The sequence below is a fragment of the Mustelus asterias genome, chromosome 14 (assembly GCF_964213995.1).
Source record: "Mustelus asterias chromosome 14, sMusAst1.hap1.1, whole genome shotgun sequence".
Classification (NCBI taxonomy): Eukaryota; Metazoa; Chordata; class Chondrichthyes; order Carcharhiniformes; family Triakidae; genus Mustelus; species Mustelus asterias.
Genome location: NC_135814.1, coordinates 106,696,898 through 106,714,905, shown reverse-complemented (window position 1 = coordinate 106,714,905; position 18,008 = coordinate 106,696,898). Strand labels below are relative to the sequence as shown.

At 43.9% G+C, this 18,008-nt stretch overlaps 1 protein-coding gene across 6 annotated transcripts in view; it reads right to left on the bottom strand.

Annotated features, from left to right (window-relative positions):
* Positions 1-18,008, bottom strand: part of vps8 (VPS8 subunit of CORVET complex) — a 651,220-nt gene that overhangs the window by 523,802 nt on the left and 109,410 nt on the right. For all 6 annotated transcript variants that reach the window (XM_078229111.1, XM_078229112.1, XM_078229107.1 and 3 more), the window contains 2 exons: positions 5,194-5,416; positions 2,197-2,286 (listed from right to left, as the gene is read on the bottom strand). In XM_078229111.1, the coding sequence (XP_078085237.1) occupies positions 2,197-2,286; positions 5,194-5,416 (313 nt within the window). The remainder of the gene's footprint in view (positions 1-2,196; positions 2,287-5,193; positions 5,417-18,008) is intronic.

Here is an 18,008-nt window from a genome sequence, read left to right as displayed (position 1 = left end):
ATAGAGGGTTATAGGTAAGCCTAGTAGGTAGGGACATGTTCGGTGCAACTTGTGGGCCGAAGGGCCTGTTTGTGCTGTAGCTTTTCTATGTTCTATGTTCTATTCAGACTCTCCTTATAACTCAATCCATCAAGTCCCGGTAGCATCCTAGTAAATCTTTTCTGCACTCTTTCTAGTTTAATAATAGGGTGACCAGAACTGCACACAGTATTCCAAGTGTGGCCTTACCAATGTCTTGTACGACTTCAACAAGACGTCTCAACTTCTGTATTTAATGTTCTGACCGATGAAACCAAGCATGCCGAATGCCTTCTTCAGCACTCTGTCCACCTGTGACTCCACTTTCAAGGAGCTATGAACATGTACCCCTAGATCTCTTTGTTCATAGAATCATAGAAACCCTACAGCACAGAAAGAGGCCATTCAGCCCATCGAGTCTGCACCGACCACAATCCCACCCAGGCCCTACCCCCATACCCCTACATATTTTACCCATTAATCCCTCTAACCTACGTATCTCAGGACACTAAGGGCAATTTTAGCAAGGCCAATCAACCTAACCCGCACATCTTTGGACTGTGGGAGGAAACCAGAGCACCCGGAGGAAACCCACGCAGACACGAGGAAAATGTGCAAACTCCACACAGACAGTGAGCCAAGCCAGGAATCGAACCCAGGTCTCTGGAGCTGTGAAGCAGCAGTGCTAACCACTGTGCTACCGTGCCACCCAACAGAACCGTGTTCTGTAATTCTCCCCAACGCCCTACCATTAACTGAGTAAGTCCTGCCCTGGTTCAATCTACCAAAATGCATCACCTCGCATTTGTCTAAATTAAACTCCATCTGCCATTCATCAGCCCATTGGCCCAATTGATCATGATCCCGCTGCAATTGGAGATAACCTTCTAGAACTTCACTGTCTCAACTGAAATCTCCAGTTACAATGTCTTTCTCCTTAGTGAATACAGATGAAAAATATTAATTTAAGACATCGCTCAAAGTTGGCATCTAACCTAACTTCATGATATACCATGGAGTTTCTGATCTGGTCCCTAACAAGAGGCATATAAGATGTTGAGAGGCATAGATCGGGTGGATTCTCAGAGGCTGTTTCCCAGGGTGGAAATGGCTGCTATGAGAGGATACAGGTTTAAGGTGCTGGGGGGTAGGTGCAGGGGAAATGTTAGGGGGAAGTTTTTCCACACAGAGGGTGGTGGGCGAGTGGAATCGGCTGCCGTCAGTGGTGGAGGAGACAAATTCAATAGGGTCTTTTAAGAGACTCCTGGATGAGTACATGGGACTTAATTGGATGGAGGGTTATAGGTAGGCCTAAAAGGTAGGGATATGTTCGGCACAACTTGTGGGGCCGAAGGGCTTGTTTTGTGCTGTAGTTTTTCTATGTTTCTATGTTTCTTCTAACATCAGGGAAAATGCAGTCTTATGACTTAAACATAGAAACACAGAAGATAGGAGCAAGAGGAAGCCATTTGGCCCTTCGAGCCTCTCCGTCATTCATCACGATCACAGCTGGCCGTCCAACTCAATAGCTTAATCCTGCTTTCTCCTCATAATCTTTGGTCCCATTCGCCCCAAGTGCTATATCCAGCCGCCTCTTGAATACATTCAATTTTTGCATCCACGACTTCCTGTCGTAATGAATTCCACAGGCTCACCACTCTTTGGGTGAAGAAATGTCTCCTCATCTCTGTCCTAAATGGTCTACCCTGAATCCTCAGACTGTGACCCCTGGTTCTGGACTCCCCCACCATCGGGAACATCCTCCCTGCATCTACCCTGTCTAGTCCTGCTAGAATTTTATAAGTCTCTATGAGATTCCCCCCCTCATTTGTCTGAACTCCAGCCAAAACCATCCTAACCTAGTCAATCTCTCCTCATACATCAGTCCCCCTTCCCAGAATCAAAATTAACCCAAATTAAACTGAGACCAAGAGGATTTTGATGTCTTTCCTCCAGATTTTGTGATTCTGCTGTATGGGACCAGTGCCCAGAAATGACTGATATTACTGTAATATTCTGAATACATTGAGTATACCAGCAAGCTACATCATAACACAGAACATGCAATGAGCATTTTCAAAACTTATGTCCCAGTTTATCAGCACAAGTTCAGAATAATTAGATATTTTGGAAATCAAAATTAATTTCCATCTCACCGATACAGTTCTCGTTTCTTACCTCCATTGGCGTGATGTAATCATTCATCCCTCTGTTGTACACATAGATCATGGCATCGTATAGACAGTGTTCCCAGGACATATGGACCACCTACAACACAGGCAGATACAAACCACTTGGAAACAAGATCTAAAAGCACCGTTGCAGGAATGACTTCATGCTAACCTTATAACATTAAAACCAAAAACTCAGAGCAGCACATTTACCATGCTGGAGGATGGAAAGCGTTTCCTCTTGTGGGAGAACCTAGAACTAGAGGTCACTGTTTAAAAATAAGGAGTGGGCCATTTAAAACAGAGATGAGGAGAAATGTTTCCTCTCTGAGGGCCTTAAGTCTTTGAGACTCTCTCCCTCGAACGGCAATGGAGGCAAAATCTTTGAATAATTTAAGGCAGAGTGAGATAGATTCTTGATAAGCAAGGAGATAGAGGGGTGGGCAGGAATGTGGAGGTTAAGGTTACAATCAGATCAGCCATGAACTTAACGAATGGCAGAGCAGGCTCCAGGAGCCAAGTGGCCTACTCCTAATTCGTATGTTCATATGCAAGATAAAACATTCATTAAAAAAATATTATTTCAAAGTTTTAAACATTTTTTGGATTATTAATATGAATTCTTTAGGAATTCCATTTGTAATTTTTATCTAATCAAAAAATTGCTGACACAATGCTGTGTGTAAAGAATATGTTTCATAAGTCTTAAATTTTCCCATTTTCTCAAAGTGCTCAGGGGACCATTTTCAATCCCACCAACCCAGTGGAAACCAGCAAGTAGATGGTTAGGAAGTAGCCAAGTTACTTACTTCCCTGTTCAGATCGCGACCATTTCCGATCATTTGCGATTATTAGTCAAAAGGATTTTGTTAGGTGGATAGCTCACTACCTAAAGCAAACAGGAGCCTCATAATCTATAACAATTGGAGTTCCATTACACTATCAAGACATCTGTCCAACTGAGGCTCGAGTCCATTTGCACCAATGTACTCTGAATTCAATTCATAATTGGTCTGGAATTTCTTCTTGGCTTTGAGAAGGAAGACAGCTTGGTTTCCAAATATTATTATTTCCATTGATGCTGCCAAGATCAGAATTATCAATCAACATTAAAAATTTGCATTAATTAACACCCATCATATCCCAAAGTGCTTAATAGCCCTTGAACTACAGTCATATGTGAGCAAAGGCAGTCGCCAACCCGTGTACAGCCAAGTCTGACAAGCTGAAAATGAGTTAAACAATGAACTCATCTGTTTTTTGTAGTACAAGTTCACGGAGTGCTGTATCCATTCCGTGATTCTGACTCTAATCCTCCACTGATCTTTGAACAGTGCCACTGAATCTATTACATTACCTGGTCAGACAAACAGGCCCTCCGTTACCATTTGATCTAAAAGACAACACAGTACTCATTCCTTGATTTGTTCAGTGTAATGTATGACATTTATTTTGGAATTCAAGCAATGTTTATGAAAATCCAAAAATCTAGTGAAATGATAATGTAGAAGTGGCTAACTCTGTTGAATGAGTTCAGTTAGTAGGAACACAGTCAAATTGACTAACTGGAAGGACTAGTAATCTGAAAAGATTGAAAAAAAGAGAACACAAGATCAACATAAAGGCTTTAAGTAAAAGTACTCATTATTAGACTGTAACTCATAATTTTTACATAGGATATACGCCAAAGAAAAAGGCATTCGGCCCAAGATGTCCACCTTGGTGTTTATGCTTCATTCAAGCAACTTCCTATCTTTCCTCATTTGATCTATCAACATAACACTATATTCCCTTCTCTCTCATTTGTTTATCTAAATATAGTAATACTATTCAATTCAACCACTCCCTGTGGGAGTGAGTTCCACATTCTCCCCACTGTCTGGTAAAGAAGTTTCTTCTGAATTCCCTATTTGATTTCTTGGTGACTATCTCATATCGATGGTCTCTAGAAATGCTCTTCCCCACAAGAGGAAACATTCTCTCTGTATCCACTGCATCAAAATTTATCAGAGTTTTAAAGATTTCTATTAAGTCACCCCTCAGCCTTCTTTTCTCAAGAGAAATGAACCCAGTCAGATAAAGCTCGGCATAAAGCTCGGCACAACATCGTGGGCCGAAGGGCCTGTTCTGTGCTGTACTGTTCTATGTTCAGTCTGTCCTGAAATAAATAACCAAACATTTCTGGGATCATCCTTGTCAAGCTTCTCTGCACGCTCTCCAGTGCCTTTATATCCTTTTATAAAATGGCAACCAGAACTGCACACAGTAATCGAGGTGTAGTCTAACCAAAGTTTGATACAGGTTTGGCATAACTTCCCTACCTTTCAATTCTTTCCCTTTAGAAATGAAGGGATAGTGCTTGATTTGCTCTTTTATACCCTTGCTAACTTGTGGAGCAACTTTCAGTGATTGGCGTATTTGTCTATCCCAAATAGACTTACACCTTCCAAATAATAAATGACCTCCCTATTCTTCTTACCAACATGTACTACCTCACATTTATCAGTGTTAAACTTCATTTGCCAATTATTCACCCAGTGTACAAGGTTATCAATGTCCAATCCCCAACCCAGATGACAAATTTAGAAATTGTGCCTTTGATACCAAAGTCCAAATGGTTACTGTAAATTGTGCACAGCAGTGACCACACACACACACACCCAACTCCACGTTCTTTCACCTTATTCATTAGTCCATTATGAGGCACCTTATCAAAGACCTTTTGAAAATCCAGATAAATTACATTTACTGCATTTCCATTGTCGCCTCTCCGTTACCTCCATAGAAAATTCAAAAAGCTTGATCAATTAAGATTCTTCCTTTTGAAATCCATGCTGACGAATGAAGAGCTTACGGCTGGGATAGAGACCCGTGAAGGTATGAGGAGTTGGAACATGAGTGATCTCATGTTCCAACTCCTCCTTGAATCTAAATTCATTACAAGGGACAAAATAACCTAGAAAGACAAAAAAGACCTAAAAATTGGACAATGCGTATTGCTCACCTGTTGAATGTCCAAGCTGGTGATGTCCATATGTACGATGCACGCTTCAATGTTCTCCATCATGTCCCTGTCCTGAAAGTGGATCAGCAGATCCTTCATGACCTGTGGTGTGATGCTGGGTAGCTTGTCATTCAAAACATATGGTTCCAGGCATTCAAGAAACACACCCTTTGCCACCGAGATCTCACTCAGCTTATTATAGATCTGTCCGAATAGAAGATCTCTGTAACAAAATAAATAAGGGAATTCTATTGTAAACCCTTTTTAATTTCTGCAAACAGAAGTCAAAAGAACTTTTAGAAGCAGTTATGTATCTGGAATAAGTCAAAACTTGATCTCAAACAATAGAATTTAATGAAAAAATATTGACAAGAAACCTTACTTGGGAGAATTAAAAATTCAGCATTTCAATCTTGGATGTCTTTACTTTAAGATGCAATTGATGGGCAGTGCTACAACTTAACCATTACTCAATTAACTTGTGTCCACTTTAAACTGACCGTTCCACTGTGTACAAGTAGCAAACACTTGCATGTTGGATAAGACTCAACAACAACATAAAATGGAAAGAAATTGAATCTAAATTGATTGGATGAAAAAATGTAGAATACATTAAGGTACATTAGAGTTTAGCTCAAGGTTAATAACTACAACTTGCTGTTACGACCTCTATAGAGACCGTTAATATTTAAAGAGGAATGCGGGCATATGGCACAAGGCTTTAATGCTTTTAAACAAAAACAAAGTAAGCATTACTAACTTAACACAATAGTTTGGCAAGACTTGGAGAATAAATCGAATTCCATTTTTACTTCTTAATTCCAACCAGAGCTCTCTCAGGAGTTATGAGATCTTGAGGGTTCATTCATTCCTCCTTTTGAAATTCAAGCCAAGTGTGCCACAGCTCTTTGGAATTCACTTAGATTTTCTCCTTAGTGTTCCAGCTATTCTGTGGTATAAAATTGCATGGGGAGCCTTCCATTAGATTTTGACTAAGCAACTCCACAATTTCCTTTAAAACCTCAAGTGTGGACTTCTCAACTGAAGTGTGAGAGCTCACTGCATTCTTACTTAGGCGTCCTACATCCGAAAACCCCCTGGGTGACTTATAATCCTCTACCCCTGGCCCCAGAGCTGCTGTACAGTTTTTGGCTGATCCTCTCTCCCTACTTTCTCCAAACTGACTGCTTATGTTCTATGAGCAAACACAAAAACAAACGTAAAACACAAAAGGGTACCTTCCTGTACAGCCCATAGCAACATAGCATATGTGAGATGTTTTAACAGAAATGTAAATTAATTATATTTTACCTTCAAAATAAACCTTTCACTCTGGGATCGACATGAATGATTTGTATTTCTAATGGAGTTAACAAGCCTTTGTTCCTCCAGACCTTCCACCAAGAAACACTCGTTTCAATGAAGCTTTTAGGTTCTTTGACCTTAGAACTACACAAATAACCCAAATCCCTCACTGAAATGACTGTAGATCTTCAGTCCTTAAGAAAAGCTCAAAACTGGGTCATCCATTATTGATGTTTTCTCATTTCTAACCCTAACCTCTAGAGGGAAATATCTGACATCAGTAGTGAACAAGCAGAAAAGTGGAACAACAGACACTGAAGTCCCCCGCCCAGAGTACATTCTGCTCCCTTGCTACCCTCAGTGCTTCCTCCCAAGTGGTGTTCAACATGGAAAAGTACTGATTCATTGGCTGAGGGAGAGCGGTAGGTGGTAATCTACAGAAAGTTCTCTTGCCTGCATTTGGCTTGATGCCATGAGATCTCACGGTGCCCGGATAAATGCTGAGGAGTTCAAGGCCACTCTTCCCTGGCAGTATCCCACTGTACCACCGTCATGAAGACAAGGCCCAGGAATGGTGACAGAGATATCTAACATTCGCTATAAGGAATCATTTGACGAGAATGACTATGTCAGGCTGTTGTTTAGACTAGCCTGTGGGACAACTCTCCCAATTTTGCCACAAGTCCCTGGATATTACTGTTGGAGGAATACAGACATCAGAGGGTGGCAGGAGATCAGAGATTACTTTCTTTTCAAACATACCGAACATTATAAAAACCTCTTCGTCATATTTGAATGTAACCGTCTCTCTCAGTCCCTGCTATGTTGGAAGATCCAGCTATGTAAGTTCAGTAACCTGCCTGGAGTGAATTTGTTCATCTCTACCGGATCATTAGCAGAGGGGCTAAAGGTGCCCTCAGCCCTGCTCTAAAGTAAATTCCTCCGCCAGCTCCTTTATTTGTTAAGAGTATAAATGTTTCCTCTATCTCCCTGTACAAGTCTCATCGAGCCATCCACTTTCCACAGCCAAAAGGAACCGAGGGAGATTCTATACTCAGAAAGGTCAAGGCAGCTTTGCTTTTGCTGCCAAACACACTCTTTCTCCTTGCTATTTTTTCCCCTCAGGAGGCACTCGCCCCACATCCATCATCTCCCTAGAATGAAGCAGCTAAAATCATGAAAGCCAAAGAGTAATGCTGCGAAGTTGAGATTGTGAAGGTGGAATTTGATGTTGATAAAGATGTAAAAAATTGTAAAAACGCTAGAGGGAAAATAAAACATTGCGCTGTCCCTTTAAAAGATGGTGTTTTGTTTCAGTGCTTGGAGGGTTAAAATGTAAAGTACATCCAGAGTCCCAGGCTGAAACATGTGCGTCAAAAAGTCAAGCAGCAGTCTTGGCAAAGACCACCTGTTTTTTTTAAATTGATCCCAATCGATTTAAAGCAGGTACTCAGCTACCAAGAACCTATAAGATTTGAATTTGATGGTGTTCACGGCATCAGACCAATCCTATTGCAGGAAAATTGATCGGTCATCACAGGTATATATGTTTGGGGGGTCACAGGTATATATGTTTGGGGGGTCACAGGTATATATGTTTGGGGGGTCACAGGTATATATGTTTGGGGGGTCACAGGTATATATGTTTGGGGGGTCACAGGTATATATGTTTGGGGGGGTCACAGGTATATATGTTTGGGGGGTCACAGGTATATATGTTTGGGGGGTCACAGGTATATATGTTTGGGGGGTCACAGGTATATATGTTTGGGGGGTCACAGGTATATATGTTTGGGGGGTCACAGGTATATATGTTTGGGGGGTCACAGGTATATATGTTTGGGGGGTCACAGGTATATATGTTTGGGGGGGTCACAGGTATATTTGGGGGGGGGGGGCAGAAACAGGAGAATAACAGAAGAATTGCCAACTCGCAAGCCTCGAGAGGGAGAGAGCAGCTCTCAACTCTGCCAGCTTCAGACAACTCTTAAGAGAACGCACCACCTAACTAGCGAAAGGTACCAAATCAGAAATAACTTAAGACGAATCCACAAAGGAACTCCAAATGATTCCGAAAGCCACAAAACCTGGTTGTATTTTCGAGAGTGACTGAATTCTATTATTATATTTTTTTGTTAATGAATGAGTATTGTATTTATTTGAACAGCATTCCAGTAGAATGTTACTTTATTTGGTATGTTACATGTTTAGTTAAAGTTCCCGGTTAGTTAAATAAATTGTTAAGTGTTGATTTTAAAGTGAGTGTGGGGTATTCCTGTTAGTTACCCACTAAATGTTACTAAAGGGCAGTTCACACCTTCCCACTTTTAACAGATTACGAGGCGAGGGATTCGGCGTTCCTTCTCAAAAAGAAAAGGGTCAACCTCCACATCGTAACGCAAGAACAAAAATTATACCTTACGTCATGGGGTCTCTGTATGCCCTGTTCGAGAGCAGATATCCACTCCATCTGACGAAGGAGCAGCGCTCCGAAAGCAAATGGCATTTGCTCCAAATAAACCTGTTGGACTTTAACCTGGTGTTGTTAAAACTCTTACTGTGTTTACCCCAGTCCAACACCGGCATCTCCACATCTTGGATATAGAAAGCAGAGAGTAGCGGTGGAAGGGTACTTTCCTAACTGGAGGTCTATGACAAGTGGTGTTCCACAAGGATCAGTGCTGGGGCTTCTGTTGTTTGTAATATATATAAATGCCAAATTCTAATGGAATGCTGTCGGCCAGTGGCTCTGCAATCCATCATTATGAAGTGCTTCGAAAGGCATGGCACGAAACAATTCCAGCCTCCCGGACTATCTGGATCCACCAGTTTGCTACTGCCGCAACAGGTCCACAGCAGACGCCATTCCCTGGCCCTGGACTCAACCCTGGAACACCTAGATAACAAGGACACCTATGTCAGACGCCTATTTATTGACTATAGCTCAGCCTTCAACACTATTATTCCCACAAAACTCCGTGGTCTGGGCCTCGGCACCTCCCTCTGCGACTGGATCCTGAACTTCCTAACTCACAGACCACAATCAGCAAGGATAGGCAACAACACCTCCTCCACAATCATCCTCAACACCGGTGCCCCACAAGGCTGTGTTCGCAGCCCCCTACTATACTTCTTATACACCTATGACCGTGTGGCCAAATTCCCCTCCAATTCAATTTTTATGTTTGCTGACGACATCACCGTAGTGGGTCGGATCTCAAACAATGACGAGACAGAGAACAGGAATGAGATAGAGAGTCTGGTGAACTGGTGCGGCAACAATAATCTCTCCCTCAATGTCAACAAAACGAAGGAGATTGTCATCAACTTCAGGAAGCATAAAGGAGACTATGTCCCTGTCTACATCAATGGGGATGAAGTAGAAAGGATCAAGAGCTTCAGGTTTTCAGGTGTCCAGATCACCAAAAACCTGTCCTGGTCCTCCCATGCCAACACTATAGTTAAGAAAGCCCACCAACACCTCTATTTCCTCAGAAGACTAAGGAAATTTGACATGTCAGCTACGACTCTCACCAACGTTTACAGATGCACCATAGAAAGCATTCTTTCTGGTTGTATCACAGCTTGATATGGCTCCTGCTCTGTCCAAGACCGCAAGAACTACAAAAGGTCGTGAATGTAGCCCAATCCATCATGCAAACTAGCCTCCCATCCATTGACTTTGTCTACACTTCCCGATGTCTCAGCATAGCAGCCAGCATAATTAAGGACCCCACGCACCCCGCACATTCTCTCTTCCACATTCTTCCGTCGGGAAAGATACAAAAGTCAGAGGTCACATAACAACCGACTCAAAAACAGCTTCTTTCCTGCTGCTGTCAGACTTTCGAATGGACTTACCTTGCATTAAGTTGATTTTTCTCTACACCCTAGTTATGACTATAATACTACATAAGAATACAAGAAATAGGAGCAGGAGTAGGCCATCTGGCCCCTCAAGCCTGCTCCGCCACTCAATAAGATCATGGCTGATCTTTTTGTGGACTCAGCTCCACTTACCCGCCCGCTCACCATAACCCTTAATTCCTTTACTGTTCAAAAATTTATCTATCCTTACCTTAAAAACATTAAATGAGGTAGCCTCAACTGCTTCACTGGGCAGGGAATTCCAGAGATTCACAACCCTTTGTGTGAAGAAGTTTCTCCTCAACTCAGTCCCAAATCTGCTCCCCCTTATTTTGAGGCCATGCCCCCTAGTTCTAGTTTCACCCACCAGTGGAAACAACTTCCCTGCTTCTATCTCATCTATTCCCTTCATAATCTTATATGTTTCTATAAGATCTCTGCATTCTGCACTCTCTCCTTTCCTTCTCTATGAACAGTATGTTTTGTCTGTATGGCGCGCAAGAAACAATACTTTTCACTGTATGTTAATACATGTGACAATAATAAATCAAGTCAAATGATTTGGAGGAAAATGTACGTGGTCTGATTAGTAAATTTGCAGATGATACAAAAATTAGGAAGTAGCGGATAGTGAGGAGGCTTGTCAGGGGATATAGCAGAATATAAATCGGCTGGAGACCTGGGCCGAAAGATGGCAGATGGAATATAACCCAGACAAATGTGAGATGATGCAGTTTGGAAGGTCTACTGCAGAAGGAAAGTATACATTAAATGGTAGAGCCCTGAGAAATATTAGCCTTCAGAGGGATCTAGGTGTGCAGATCCAATAGTTCCCTGAAGGTAGCAACTCAGGTGGACAAGGTGGTCAAGAAGGTGTATCGCATGCTGGCCTTCATCAGTCGGGGCGTTGAGTGTAGCTATTAGAAAATCAGGTTGCAGCTGTATAAGACTGGTTAGGCCGCATTTGGAACAGTGTGTACAATTCTGGTCGCCACACTACCGGAAGGATGTTGATGTATTGGAAAGGGTGCAGAAGAGATTTACCAGGATGTTGCCTGGTTTGGAGGATATGGACTATGAAGAAAAGTTGAACAAACTTGGATTGCTTTCATTGCAGTGTCGGAGGATGAGGGGAGACCCGATAGAGGTTGACAAGATTATGACAAGAGTGGATAGTCAGAGTCTTTTTGCCAGGGTCGAAGGGTCAATTACTCAGGGGCATCGGTTGAGAGTGAGAGGGGGAGAGTTTAAAAGAGATGTAAGGGGCAAGTTTTTCACACAGAGCCTGGTGAATGCCTGGAACGTGCTGCCGGAGGAGGTGGTGGAAGCAGATTCTATAACAATGTTCAAGAGGCATCTGGATAGATACATGAATAGACAGGGAATAGAGGGATATAGATCACATAGAGGCAAGAAAATATTAGATTAGAGAGGCATCCGTGTTGGCACAGACTTGGTGGGCCAAAGGGCCTGTTCCTGTACTGTTCTTTGTTGTTGTTTTATGTCATCACATTCAGAGTGAGTGCCCTTTTGTTGTAGATGGTCTCCAAGTCTTATGATATGGCGTAAAAGTACATCACTGACAACTTTCGTTATGGGGTTTATCACTAAACAATAGCAGCAAATTTTACTCCTGGATTTAGGTTGTATGTCACCACAGAAAAACGTTATCAGGAGAGATTCCAGCTTCCACAGCCATCCTAGTTTTGAATTCAGGGTTAGAGGGTATAAACACAGAAGAAATGGGTGGAGTAGGCCATTCATCCCTTTCAGCATACCCTGCCATTCGATATCACAGCGATCTCCGACCTCAACTCCACTTTTCCCACACTATTCCCATGTCCCTTCATTCCATAATATCCAAAGTCTATTCATCTTCACATTGAACACATCCACATGCCACAGAAAAGCAGCAACATGTTCAAGAGATAAGGTTCTGATCCACCACAGTTGCGCTGAATAGTGGACAGAAGTCCAAACAGTTACCTACATCAGAAGTTTTAAAAAATCTCCTGACACCTTCCTCCTGCAAAGCAAGAAATACGCTTCAATATTATAATCGTTCTGTTTCGTGAACAAAGCTTTATCTTTCAAAAGACAATTTACAATAAGAAACAGTTGTCTGTTCTCGCAGGGATGCCTGGTATTGACTATGTTTCCAACATTACAGGATCACAAACAATTCTAACAGTCATTCTGCATTCAACGTTGCTCAACTGTCTTCCTCCCCACAGTCCAGGCTGCGGGAATGCAGTTTCAAGATAAACCTGAAATAACAAAGGAAGATGAATATCGGCTGCAGCTGGGGACTGAAGATCCATGTATACACTCTGCTTATAATCCTGAGCTCTGTGCCACTTTGTATTGTTCCTGGCAAAGTCGAGGCAAAAGACCCTGTGTATAAAACAGCAAGAAAATGCTGTGCCTTCGCGATTTTTCTGTGGCATCGGCTGAACTGTGATTCGAGGATGATGTCTATTCAGGGCTGAGAGTTTGTACCGCGGGTCTTCATGTGACTGAAGGGGCCGATTGTTGACCCACAGATCTTTGGACACATGGGGCAGGATGTCCCATGTGGTAGTAGGATCCAGAGTTAAGGAATTGCTCCCTTTTGTTTCCTGGTCATCATTAAGACGCTGTGATTCAACAGCGTGATGCAGCTTGATGGACAAGTTTTCAGAATTTTAAATGATTGGTAGCAAGCTCCTTCCAGTCATTAATGTCAATGCTTCTGGTTTTCAAGGCGAACGACAGTGTCTGAAGTGTTCTTTCTCCACCCCTGCAATATTGACCATTTGACAGTTGAGAAAATAAGACCTGCTTTTTTTTTTGGGGGGGGGGGGGTTGATTTTGCAAGCCCCTTCATGTTGTGCATGTGTGTGCGTGTGTACATCAGGTACCCATTGGACACCATGATAGCATGGACGACGCCACTGCCACCACTACCACCACCAAAATCCTGCAGAGTGCATTCGTGAAGACTGAGTGAGACCCATTGGGGCGCTAAGTTCTGCCCAGCAGTGGAAGAAAGGTATTGTTAGCGACCATTGCCTGGACTGCAGAAGGAAAAGAAGATCAAGGCTCAAGGGTCCCCAAGAGGAGCTCTTGGGCCGGGAGGGTTTGGATATGTTAGGTAGAGGGGTGGTGGCTTAAGGGGTAGAGTGCATAGGAAGGAAGAAAGTTTGACCCAAGGCAAGTGGTGGGTTGGAAGGGGGGAAGGGGGGAAGGAGAGAAGGACACCCCCATGAAGAGTGACCCCAACTTTCATCTCGTCTTTAAACATTAAAGTTTAACATCGAATCCCTCCAGTGCAGAAGGAGGCCATTCAGCCAAGAGTCTGCACCAACCAAAATCCCATCCAGGCCCTATCCCCGTAACTCCTCAAATTTACCCTGCTAATCCCCCTGACACTAGGGTCAATTCGGCATGGCGAATCAAGCTAACCCGCACATCTTTGGGCTGTGGGAGGAAACCGGAGCACCCAAAGGAAACCCACGCAGACACGGGGAGAGTGTGCAAACCCCGCACAGTCACCCAAAGCCGGAATTGAACCCAGGTCCTTGGCACTGTGAGGCAGCGGTGCTAACACTGTGCCACCGTGCCGCTTCCCACTTGGGTCCTGTTGCCCACTGCAAAGCATTTCACGGCTTGGGCAGCAGATCATCAGAGTCAAGGGGCTTGATAACAAGTCTGATTGGCCATTTATTATTCATTGAGATACGGTGGGCAGGCTGCCAGTTTCAGCCCCTCCTGTTGTAAAATGTTCACTGTTGATCTGACATGGTTGATGGTGTTGGACCTCTTTGTCGATAGTGGCCTTTAGGGGGAGGTGGCTGCCAAGATATAGGAAGTGCACAACAAAGTCTCTTTTTTGACACCGATGGCAGGTAGAATATTTGGCCACTCAGTTGTGGGTTGATATATGACTTTTGTTTTGCCAACATTCAAAGACAAGCGAAGTTTCTTGCATGCAGAAGTGAAGAGATTGAGTGGCTTGTAAATCTGGCACAGAGTGTGGACTACAATCCTGAGGTCATCCACAAACTGTAGATCATGCATACCTCGCGGCACGGTAGCACAGTGGTTAGCACTGCTGCTTCACAGCTCCAGGGACCTGGGTTCGATTCCCGGCTTGGGTCACTGTCTGTGTGGAGTTTGCACATTCTCGTGTCTGCGTGGGTTTCCTCCGGGTGCTCCGGTTTCCTCCCACAGTCCAAAGAAGTGTGGGTTAGGTTGACTGGCCCTTGAGGACTTTAGTGTCCTGAGATGCGTAGGTTAGAGGGATTAGCAGGTAAATATGTAGAGAGATGGGGGTAGAGCCTGGGTGGTCGGTGCAGACTCGATGGGCCAAATGGCCTCTTTCTGCACTGTAGGGTTTCTATGATTCTATGGTGGTCAATTTAGTGTTGGCACGGTCACTCTTGAGGTTATTCATGGGTGAGCTAATACTCCAAGTTGAAAATTTTGAAGTTTCCTTTCTTTGATAGCATAGAAAGCATTCTTCCTAGTTGTATCACAGGTTGGTATGGCTCCTGCTCTGCCTAAGACCGCAAGAAGCTACTAAAGGTGAATGTAGCCCAATCCATCATACAAACCAGCCTCCCATCCATTGACTCCGTCTATACTTTCCGCTGTCTCGGCAAAGCAGCCAGCATAATCAGGGATCAGTGCTTGGTCCTCTGCTATTTGCGATTTTTATTAATGACTTAGAGGGGGCTGAAGGGTGGATCAGTAAATTTGCTGATGACACCAAGATTGGTGGAGTAGTGGATGAGGTGGAGGGCTGTTGTAGACTGCAAAGAGACATAGATAGGATGTAAAGCTGGGCTGAAAAATGGCAATTGGAGTTTAACCCTGATTATTACCTCATAAATGTGAGGTGATTCATTTTGGTAGGACAAATTTAAATGTGGATTACAGGGTCAAAGGTAGGGTTCTGAAGACTGTGGAGGAACAGAGAGATCTTGGGATCCATATCCACAGATCTCTGAAGGTTGCCACTCAAGTGGATAGAGCTGTGAAGAAGGCCTATAGTGTGTTAGCTTTTATTAACAGGGGGTTGGAGTTTAAGAGCCGTGGCGTTATGCTGCAACTGTACAGGACCTTGGTGAGACCACATTTGGAATATTGTGTGCAGTTCTGGTCACCTCACTATAAGAAGGATGTGGAAGCGCTGGAAAGTGTGCAAAGGAGATTTACCAGGATGCTGCCTGGTTTGGAGGGTAGGTCTTATGAGGAAGGGTTGAGGGAGCTAGGGCTGTTCTCTCTGGAGCGGAGGAGGTTGAGGGGAGACTTAATAGAGGTTTATAAAATGAAGGGGATAGATAGAGTGAACGTTCAAAGACTATTTCCTCGGGTGGATGGAGCTATTACAAGGGGGCATAACTATAGGGTTCATGGTGGGAGATATAGGAAGGATATCAGAGGTAGGTTCTTTACGCAGAGAGTGGTTGGGGTGTGGAATGGACTGCCTGCAGTGATAGTGGAGTCAGACACTTTAGGAACATTTAAGCAGTTATTGGGTAGACACATGGAGCACACCAGGATGTTAGGGAGGGGGATAGCTTGATTTTGGTTTCGGACAAAGCTCGGTACCACATCGTGGGCCGAAGGGCCTGTTCTGTGCTGTACTGTTCTATGTTCTATAAATTAAGGACCCCATGCACCCCAGGCATTCTCTCTTCCACTTTCTTCCTTCAGGAAAAAGACACAAAAGTCTGAGGTCATGTACCAACCGACTCAAGAACAGCTCCTTCCCTGCTGCCCATCTGACTTTTGAATGGACCTACCTCGCATTAAGTTGATCTTTCTCTACACCCTAGCTACAACTGCAACACTACATTCTGCACTCTCTCCTTCCCTTCTCTGTGAATGGTATGCTTTGTCTGTAAAGCACGCAAGAAACAATACTTTTCACTGTGTACTAATACAGGTGACAATAATAAATCAAATTAAATTGATGATGGTGATCCCACAGGGTGCGGTTCCCCAGTCAGTAGAAATTTGGACAGCCTATTTCTAGAGCACTTTGCTAGCCCCTCCCCACCTGACATGAGCAGAGATATCCTGAGGAAGGCGACTCTGTCACAGATACTTATGCCCAAAGATACCTCATGCCACAAGACTTGGCAAATGGACCCTGGTGGAAGCCAGCACATGACACGGTTTGAGCATCTGGGATGCTGTCATTGTCCACAGGATCATGATGGGTTTGTGGTCAGATTTCAGTAACATTGGAATCAGATCATTCTACTGGCCTAGGGATTGGCAGAGTGTACAAGCCTTTCCACCATGTCAAGGTAGCATGGATGTCTGTCATGTGACACAAAGTAAAATCCATTGATGGTGAATGCAGTCTGATTGCTGTTCTGAAAATGAACATGGTCGTCATGATGTGGAGATGCCGGCGTTGGACTGGGGTAAACACAGTAAGAAGTTTAACAACACCAGGTTAAAGTCCAACAGGTTTATTTGGTAGCAAAAGCCACTAGCTTTCGGAGCCTTAAGCCCCTTCTTCAGGTGAGTGGGAATTCTGTTCACAAACGGGGCATATAAAGACACAAACTCAATTTACAGAATAATGGTTGGAATGCGAATACTTACAGCTAATCAAGTCTTCAAGATACAAACAATGTGAGTACAGAGAGCATTAAGACAGGTTAAAGAGATGTGTATTGTCTCCAGACAGGACAGCCAGTGAGACTCTGCAGGTCCAGGCAAGCTGTGGGGATTACAGATAGTGTGACATGAACCCAATATTCTGGTTGAGGCCGTCCTCATGGGTGTAGAACTTGGCTATCAGTTTCTGCTCAGCGACTCTGCGCCGTTGTGTGTTAAAGTCCAACAGGTTTATTTGGTAGCAAATTTGCTACGGCATCTCCTCCGGAGCCTTCAACACGTCATTGATGAAGACAAACATCTCGCCAAGGACATCCTTTCTTGCAGCGTATCAGGTAGACAACGTTGGCCGAGTTGCAAGAGTATGTACCGTGTACCTGGTGGATGGTGTTCTCACGTGAGATGATGGCATCCGTGTCAATGATCCGGCACGTCTTGCAGAGGTTGCTGTGGCAGGGTTGTGTGGTGCCGTGGTCACTGTTCTCCTGAAGGCTGGGTAGTTTGCTGCGGACAATGGTCCAAAGATGTGCGGGTTAGGTTGATTGGCCAGGTTAAAAATTGCCCCTTAGAATTCTGAGATGCGTAGGTTAGAGGGATTAGCAGGTAAATATGTGGGGGTAGGGCCTGGGTGGGATTGTGGTCGGTGCAGACTCGATGGGCCGAATGGCCTCCTTCTGCACTGTAGGATTTCTATGTTTCTATGTTTGAGGTTGCGTGGTTGTTTGAAGGCAAGAAGTGGGGGTGTGGGGATGGCCTTGACGAGATGTTCGTCTTCATCAATGACATGTTGAAGGCTCCGGAGGAGATGCCGTAGCTTCTCCGCTCCGGGGAAGTACTGGACGACGAAGGGTACTCTGTCCACGTGTGAATTTGGTCCCCATGGCTGTTCCGTGTGTCTGGATGAAGAACTGGTTGTTGAAGGTGAAGACATTGTGGTCCAGGATGAAGCGGATGAGTTGTAAAATTGCATCTGGAAACTGGCAGTTGTCGGCACTGAGCACTGAGGCCATTGCAGCAATGCCATC